Source organism: Alligator sinensis, unplaced genomic scaffold (genome assembly GCF_000455745.1).
Source record: "Alligator sinensis unplaced genomic scaffold, ASM45574v1 scaffold1244_1, whole genome shotgun sequence".
Lineage (NCBI taxonomy): Eukaryota > Metazoa > Chordata > Crocodylia > Alligatoridae > Alligator > Alligator sinensis.
In genome coordinates, this window is record NW_005842591.1 from 817,483 (window position 1) to 825,449 (window position 7,967).

The window sequence follows — 7,967 nt, forward strand, 5'->3', positions numbered from 1 at the left end:
TGCAGGCGAAGCGCTACGCGGAGAAGAGGAAGTTCGGGTTCGTGGACGCGCAGAAGGAGGACATGCCGCCCGAGCACGTGCGCAAGATCATCCGCGACCACGGCGACATGACCAACAGGAAGTTCCGGCACGACAAGCGGGTCTATCTGGGGTGCGTGCTGCGCCGTGCGGGGTGGGCCGGGCCGGTGCCGCGTGCGGGAGGCGCGCCCGCGTGGCGGGAGGCGCCGTGAGGGTGGCCGGGCGGCTTGTGACGGAGCGGTCGTGCCGCAGGGCCCTGAAGTACATGCCGCACGCCGTGCTGAAGCTGCTGGAGAACATGCCGATGCCGTGGGAGCAGATCCGAGACGTGCCGGTGCTGTACCACATCACGGGCGCCATCTCCTTCGTGAACGAGATCCCGTGGGTCATCGAGCCCGTGTACATCGCGCAGTGGGGGTGAGCCGCCGCGGCCCTCGGGCCTGGGGGGTCTGGGGCGCTTCTCGAGCTGGCGGGGCAGGGCGGGCCGTGTCTGACGGTGTCGGGTTGCGCCAGGTCCATGTGGATCATGATGAGACGTGAGAAGAGAGACCGGCGTCACTTCAAAAGGATGCGGTTCCCCCCCTTCGACGACGAGGAGCCGCCTCTCGACTATGCCGACAACATCCTGGACGTGGAGCCGCTGGAAGCCATTCAACTGGAGCTGGACCCAGAGGAAGACGCCCCCGTGCTGGACTGGTTTTACGACCACCAGCCCCTGAAGGACAACAGGAAGTGAGTACCCTTTCTCGGCAGCGCGTTTCATTGCAAAGCGTCGTGCGGCGCCGCCGAAACGTGTGGCTGTTGGGAGGACAGCAGCAGACGCCGTGCGCGGCCGTGCGGCGCGGGGGGTACCGGAGTGTGAAAGCTGTCCTGGGCCCTTCCGTGTCTGCGGAGAGCACGCGGGACCCGGACACTTGAGGTTCCTTCTGGCCAGACCTCTGCAACGAGATGAAACTCGGCGTATCTTCCAGGGAAGCGCAAAGGACTGAATCTGGAGTCAGAGCAGCGTTTCCAGAGAACTTCGCGCGTAGTGTTTAGAGAGTATCGTCTGCTGTGAATGGACCGGCCGCATTATGCTTTGGCCAGCCAAACCTCCTGGGGAAAATTGCGTTGGCATGTTGTGCTGTCTGTCAGGTTGCTTGCTACGGTCCCAAGTGTTAACATCTAAATCTTGGGTATAGGGGTAGAGAGGGGAGTTTGCTCGGTAGCAGGTAGAGGTGCGCGTTGTCTGGAGCGGACTGGAATAAATACGCAGTCGTCCCTCCTTTTGCGGAGGGAACGGTGAGATGACTTGCTTTCCTGTTTGCAGTAAATGGGATGGGGCAGAGAAGGCGCTTGAAGGGTCAGTCGCCTTCTGGCCTGGCGGTGACTGGTCGGTGCGGTGCTTTCCTCGCAGGTACGTGAATGGTTCCACATACCAGCGCTGGCAGTTCACACTCCCCATGATGTCCACCTTATACCGCCTGGCCAATCAGCTGCTGACTGATCTTGTGGATGACAACTACTTCTATCTGTTTGATCTGAAGGCCTTCTTCACTTCCAAGGCCCTGAACATGGCTATTCCCGGGGGTCCAAAGTTTGAGCCTCTTGTTCGAGACATTAACTTGCAGTAAGTGCTGAGCTGGGGACAGGAGGGAAGATGGGTGTTGCCTGGTCTGGGAGTGGGATCCTCAGTGTGCTGCGCGATTTGTCCCAGGCCAAATGCTGTTGGGCGGCTCCTGGCAGCGAGGTAGTCATGTATGTGGGTAGGCGCTTGTTTCTTTAGAGGCTGCATCGGTATTGGAGTGGGGGAGGGGGTAGAATGCGAGGGCGCTGCAAATGCTGACCCTGCCGTTTTGGTCCCTGACCTTTGCTTGCACTGCACTCTGCATTCTCACCGGATGGCCTCTTTCTTCTCAAAGGGATGAAGACTGGAACGAATTCAACGACATCAACAAAATCATCATCAGGCAGCCCATCAGGACAGAGTACAAAATTGCTTTCCCCTACCTATATAACAACCTGCCACATCACGTGCATCTGACCTGGTAAGTACAGCCCTGTCTGCTGCCTGGGGTGTGGAGAGTTTGTCCAGGCAAGACGCACTAACACTTTGCATGTTTTGCAGGTATCATACGCCAAATGTGGTCTTTATCAAAACAGAAGATCCGGACTTGCCAGCTTTCTACTTTGATCCATTGATCAATCCAATCTCTCACAGGCACTCTGTCAAGGTGAGTTACTGCCCGTGAGCCAGGGGGGCACTGGGCTGGGAGAAAGGAGTCCTGGCTTGGAGCTTCGTGTAGACCTCGTGTTGAGGGAAGGGCTTTGGCGTAGCGTAATGACTTTGCCTCACGTGGTAGCCAACGCAAACTGCCAGGGAAAATGATAGGCCTGTTTGTAAAAGCCTCGCTGTTCAGTGCTGTCTGTGAAGGGGCGTGATCCTTCCTGGCCCCAACCAGCGAACAAGGGCGTGATTCCAAGCAGTGGGCTGATCATCTCTCCGGCACTGCAAATGAGTCTAGTTCATGGACAAATCTCTGATCTCTTCTGAGCTCCACTAACATGCTTCTGCCTTCACAGTGTGCACCTGTGACTTCCACAGTGTAGTTGTAGCATAAGCTTTGTCTCCGTACCCACTCCTGGCATCCTGTCAATCACCGAATGTGCGAGTAGGACCCCATACGTATACTACTTTGCTGACATATAAAATAGGGGAGTCTGCTTTTTTTTTTGCTCTGGTCATTAAGATAATTTAGTTTGGAATCTTCTGTTGCTATTCCCTACTAACTTTTTTTTTCTGCTTTATCCAATACCTACTCTTCAGCTTGAGTTAACCAAAAACTGTCCTCGCTGTTCAGTCTTGGGTGTATTGTTTTTACATAGCAACTGTTCTTTAGCCTTGTTATAATGTGCCTCAGCATTTTATTCACAATGTTGCTTTAAAGAGTGGTGGGACAGGCATCAACTGCATTCAGTCCAGAAGTCAGTGCTGATTCAGAGCTGTTGGCACATAGAAGCTTTTGCAAAGTGACCCCCAGTATTCAGTGCTGTTTGTCTCTTGCATTTCCTGCTCCATTGTATAGTTAGGACCTGTGCGGGGCTGAGCTGAGGCAACTGCAGGGCTGATTCTCTCTGGTACGTGTTTTAGAGCCAGGAGCCATTGCCTGACGATGATGAAGAGTTTGAGTTACCAGAGTTTGTGGAACCGTTCCTGAAAGACACACCACTGTATACAGACAACACGGCCAACGGCATTGCGCTGCTGTGGGCCCCTCGGCCATTCAACCTGAGATCTGGCAGGACTCGCAGAGCTCTCGACATCCCGCTGGTCAAGAACTGGTAATATTTCTTTATGGGACGTTGGTGTCTGTGACCTTAGAGGGGATTCCATCCCCAGCTTGCTGGTGAACCTGGCTCAGTTGGGCTCCAGGTGCTGAGGCAATGCTGCTTCTGCTCAGCACAGAGACCCCAAGTAGTGATGTCCCTCCTAGCCTCTTTGTCTGGTGCAGGTGACATAGCAGCCATCTGCAGAGGGTAGCAGCCTGTCTGGAGACCTTGCAAAGCTTCTGCAGCAAAGTCTGTCTCTGGGGAAACTGTTTCCACTGTGGGGAGTGCAAATGAGCATTACCTGGAGTCATGAAGCGTGTGTCTTTTGTGCGCAGGTATCGGGAGCATTGCCCAGCTGGGCAGCCAGTGAAAGTGAGGGTCTCCTACCAGAAACTGCTGAAATACTATGTTCTGAATGCGCTCAAGCACAGACCCCCCAAAGCTCAGAAGAAGAGGTAAGTGGTGGCCTGTTCCTCTGGAAACTTCCCCCAACTCCTTTTGGGATGCAGCTGATTCTGTTCTCTCCTCTCTCCAGGTACCTGTTTCGCTCCTTCAAGGCCACAAAATTCTTCCAGTCAACAAAGCTGGACTGGGTAGAAGTGGGGCTGCAGGTTTGCCGCCAGGGATACAACATGCTGAACTTGCTGATCCACAGAAAGAACCTCAACTATCTCCATCTGGACTACAACTTCAATCTCAAACCAGTCAAGACCCTCACCACCAAGGTACTAGTCCATTCCCTGCTTCTCTCTGGAGCAGTGTTCCTAGCTCAGACGCATCTGTCTGGTGCTGCAGTAACCTACCAAGAAGGTCTTGGATGGCTAGCGTAACAACCTCAGGTGTCTCTTCTCGATTCTCCACTGGCCATCAGAATCAACCTCTTTGGTGACTTGCATAGGTTCCTGAGCCAGTGCTGCATTCCCAGGGAAGCACTGGGGAGAATTGGCTGTGTGATAAAAGCCGGGTCTGTAGCAACGCTGTGAAGCTTACCTTGTGCTGATCAGTTCAGTTAGCTGACAGAAGGGCTTTGCAAAAGCTCCTGCTGCTGATCCTGAGAGGTGCGCTTTGCAAACTGGGCGAACGAGTGGAAGCTGCCTGTCCATTACATAGCAGTACATTCTCTAAATCCTGCCCCTGGCATCTCTCTCAACAGGAAAGGAAGAAGTCTCGTTTTGGTAACGCTTTCCATCTGTGCAGAGAGGTGCTGCGTCTGACCAAACTGGTGGTGGATAGCCATGTCCAGTACAGACTGGGAAACGTGGATGCGTTCCAGGTATGCCTAATTTGGTAACGGAAGGAGCTGGGAGGGCCAGGCTATTTAACTTCGGGGTACATGAATGCTACTGGCAGTTGTAAGTGCGAAGGGGGAGGGGAGCAGGAAGAGAGTGCATGAATCTTTTATTGCTTGATTGGAATACATGGCTCAGGAGTGGCATAACAGCACACAGCGCAGTTAGGGGTTGTCTCAGGCTGAGACACTGCTCAGTCAGAAGCCTCTGCCATTGCTGGCCTAGCTATGTGGGTTGAGGGCCAAGAGGCCTGTAGGAGTTTTGCTCTTAATAGTGCACTCTGCTCCCAAAAGAGAAATCATTGTGGCTTTGGAAGTGACGTGGCATGCATTGCCATCCCTTGTCATGGTTCTTGTGTTTCAGCTGGCTGACGGCTTGCAGTATATCTTTGCCCACGTGGGGCAGCTGACAGGGATGTACAGATACAAGTACAAACTGATGAGGCAGATTCGTATGTGCAAGGACCTGAAGCATCTCATTTACTACAGGTTTAATACGGTGAGTGGTGCTTCCCTCCCGCAGGGCCTCTCAGCTCAGTGAGATGAGAAGGGAGGGTTTCTGGGGTGTCACTAGATAACCTGTGGGAATTGTTTTGTCTTTAGGGGCCTGTGGGGAAGGGTCCTGGCTGTGGCTTCTGGGCCCCAGGCTGGCGGGTGTGGCTGTTCTTCATGAGAGGCATCACTCCACTGTTGGAGCGGTGGCTGGGCAACCTGCTGGCCAGGCAGTTTGAGGGTGAGTACAATACTGGAGCTTGTGCACTGAAAGTGAATGCTGTCATTCATGAGCTCTAACCCCGGCCCTCCTACTCCATGAAAAATACTTTGTGCCCAGCTGTCATTTTAATGCCAACAGCAATTCCTTACCGCAGCAGGGAACATTTAGTTTTGTAACAGCCCGAAATATGCTCCAAGTGTAACTGGAATTTTCTGGAATGGAAATCCATGGGGCTGTAGCCTGGTAACTGTATCAGCACTGTGGCCTTGATCATGGGAAGTTTCACTTCAGCTGGGTCTTGTGCTATAGAAGTTTTGCGCATCTTTGGATGTGGCTTCCACACGGGGAGGAAAAGGGGTGCAGTCCCCAGTGCTCTCCACACTCAAGAGAGGTGTCCTCTTTCCCAGGTCGTCACTCAAAGGGCGTTGCGAAGACTGTCACCAAGCAGCGTGTGGAGTCCCACTTCGACCTGGAGCTGAGAGCCGCAGTTATGCATGACATCCTGGACATGATGCCAGAAGGGATCAAGCAGAACAAAGCCAGGACCATCTTGCAGCACTTGAGCGAAGCCTGGCGCTGCTGGAAGGCCAACATCCCTTGGAAGGTCCGTCCCTTGCCTGGCCTCTCTCTCCAGTACATTGGAGTCAGTCAGGGCAAGATCTCTGCTTATTGAGGCTTACACCCCTAACCCTAGTGCTCTTCTGCAGGTTCCTGGGCTGCCAACTCCCATTGAAAACATGATCCTGAGGTATGTGAAGGCAAAGGCTGACTGGTGGACTAACACTGCGCACTACAATCGAGAGCGGATTCGCCGGGGTGCCACCGTGGACAAGACTGTGTGCAAGAAGAACCTGGGCCGGCTGACCAGGCTGTACCTGAAAGCGGAGCAGGAGAGGCAGCATAACTACCTGAAGGTAGGATGGGGGGCTGCTAGCCCTTGGGACTGCCTGGCGGGGTACGGCTGGGCATTGAGAGTGCTGCCTTGGCTTGTTTGCAGGACGGTCCCTACATCACTGCAGAGGAGGCAGTTGCTGTGTATACCACCACAGTGCACTGGCTGGAAAGTAGGAGATTTTCACCCATTCCATTCCCCCCGCTCTCCTACAAGCATGACACCAAGCTACTCATCCTGGCCCTGGAGAGGCTGAAGGAAGCCTACAGGTAAGGAGAAGAGATGCTGCTGATGGCTGAGGGTCTGACATCCGCCTTTGGAAAGGTTTTTGGGCCGTGTGGCTGTCAATTCTTTCTACCATTAAAGACCAAGGGAAGTGTCTCCTGATGAACTAGTAAGGACTCCAGCCTACAGTATTGAGGCTTTTTGGTGTGGCTCTTCTGGAGTTTTCCCCAAGGCTCCGCTAAGAGGGTGGGGACATGTCTCCATCTCCCTGGAGGTTGCTGGGCAGCTTGGGGACATGAAAGAGACGTGGTTACAGGACCCATTACTCTAGTTACATTGTAGAGAATCTGCCCTTCCAGGAGTGCAGCAGTGAATGGTCCATCACCCTGTGTCCAGACCTACAAGCTGTTTCCTTTGTTTTTAGTGTGAAATCCCGTCTGAATCAGTCGCAGAGAGAAGAGCTGGGTCTGATCGAACAGGCCTACGATAACCCCCATGAAGCGCTGTCCAGAATCAAGCGACACCTTCTCACCCAGAGAGCCTTCAAGGAGGTAAGTGCCTTGGCGAGGCCTAGTTCATCAGGAGTTACCGTCCTGCCCTGAGACCAGATTGTACTTGGAATCGGTCCTGGACAGACTCCACTTGCTGGTCCCTGTTGTAAACAGCTGCTTTGTCTCTTCTTGACTAGGTGGGCATTGAGTTCATGGACCTCTACAGCCACTTGGTTCCTGTTTACGATGTTGAGCCCCTGGAGAAGATTACAGATGCCTATCTGGATCAGTACTTGTGGTATGAGGCTGACAAGCGAAGACTCTTCCCTCCGTGGATCAAACCAGCTGACACTGAACCTCCCCCACTGTTGGTATACAAGTGGTGCCAAGGTGAGCAAGAACACTTTTGCACACATGAGTTCTGCATGGTGATCAGCCACTTGTGCCTAGAAAGCAGCTGAAATTGTATATTTTGGGTCCCTGTAGCTTGTCAGCACTGGAGTCAGTCATTCTGCTGCTGCTGGAGGGTGGGTTCGGTAAGATAAAAAGGGCATGGAAATGAGGCTCCTGTCTCAAGCCCCACAGGCCCCCGAGGACTCATGACTGAGAAAAGTCCCTGTTTTTCTGCAGATATCTCAGTGAAGGATTTGAGGGTCTAAAGAGGGGAGCAGGGACCCTTGAAAGTGCACAGTGGTCTAGGAGGAAGCTACCGCGGCATCGGTGGTATCATTTCTAATCCTGCTGACTTGTTCGTGTTGCTCCAGGCATTAACAATCTGCAGGATGTCTGGGAAACGAGCGAGGGTGAATGCAACGTGATGCTGGAGTCTCGATTTGAGAAGATGTATGAGAAGATTGACTTGACACTGCTCAACAGGCTCCTGCGTCTCATTGTTGATCATAACATTGCTGACTACATGACGGCCAAGAACAACGTGGTGATCAACTACAAGGTGGCTCCTGGTCATTGATTATGGAGGGGGCAAGTGGTGGCAGGAGGAGTGGGGAAAAGGCTGGTGGGAGGAGAGCG

The 7,967-nt window shown here is 53.3% G+C and overlaps 1 protein-coding gene across 1 annotated transcript in view; it reads left to right on the plus strand.

The window, feature by feature from the left end:
* Positions 1–7,967, plus strand: part of PRPF8 (pre-mRNA processing factor 8) — a 21,117-nt gene that overhangs the window by 1,475 nt on the left and 11,675 nt on the right. The window contains exons 2-19 of the mRNA XM_006032882.1: positions 6–151; positions 271–435; positions 532–750; positions 1,415–1,627; positions 1,920–2,045; positions 2,126–2,231; positions 3,149–3,339; positions 3,663–3,782; positions 3,863–4,052; positions 4,481–4,600; positions 4,980–5,114; positions 5,219–5,348; positions 5,738–5,934; positions 6,038–6,244; positions 6,328–6,491; positions 6,872–6,998; positions 7,136–7,328; positions 7,703–7,890. Coding sequence (XP_006032944.1) covers positions 6–151; positions 271–435; positions 532–750; positions 1,415–1,627; positions 1,920–2,045; positions 2,126–2,231; positions 3,149–3,339; positions 3,663–3,782; positions 3,863–4,052; positions 4,481–4,600; positions 4,980–5,114; positions 5,219–5,348; positions 5,738–5,934; positions 6,038–6,244; positions 6,328–6,491; positions 6,872–6,998; positions 7,136–7,328; positions 7,703–7,890 — 2,937 coding nt within the window. The remainder of the gene's footprint in view (positions 1–5; positions 152–270; positions 436–531; positions 751–1,414; positions 1,628–1,919; positions 2,046–2,125; positions 2,232–3,148; positions 3,340–3,662; positions 3,783–3,862; positions 4,053–4,480; positions 4,601–4,979; positions 5,115–5,218; positions 5,349–5,737; positions 5,935–6,037; positions 6,245–6,327; positions 6,492–6,871; positions 6,999–7,135; positions 7,329–7,702; positions 7,891–7,967) is intronic.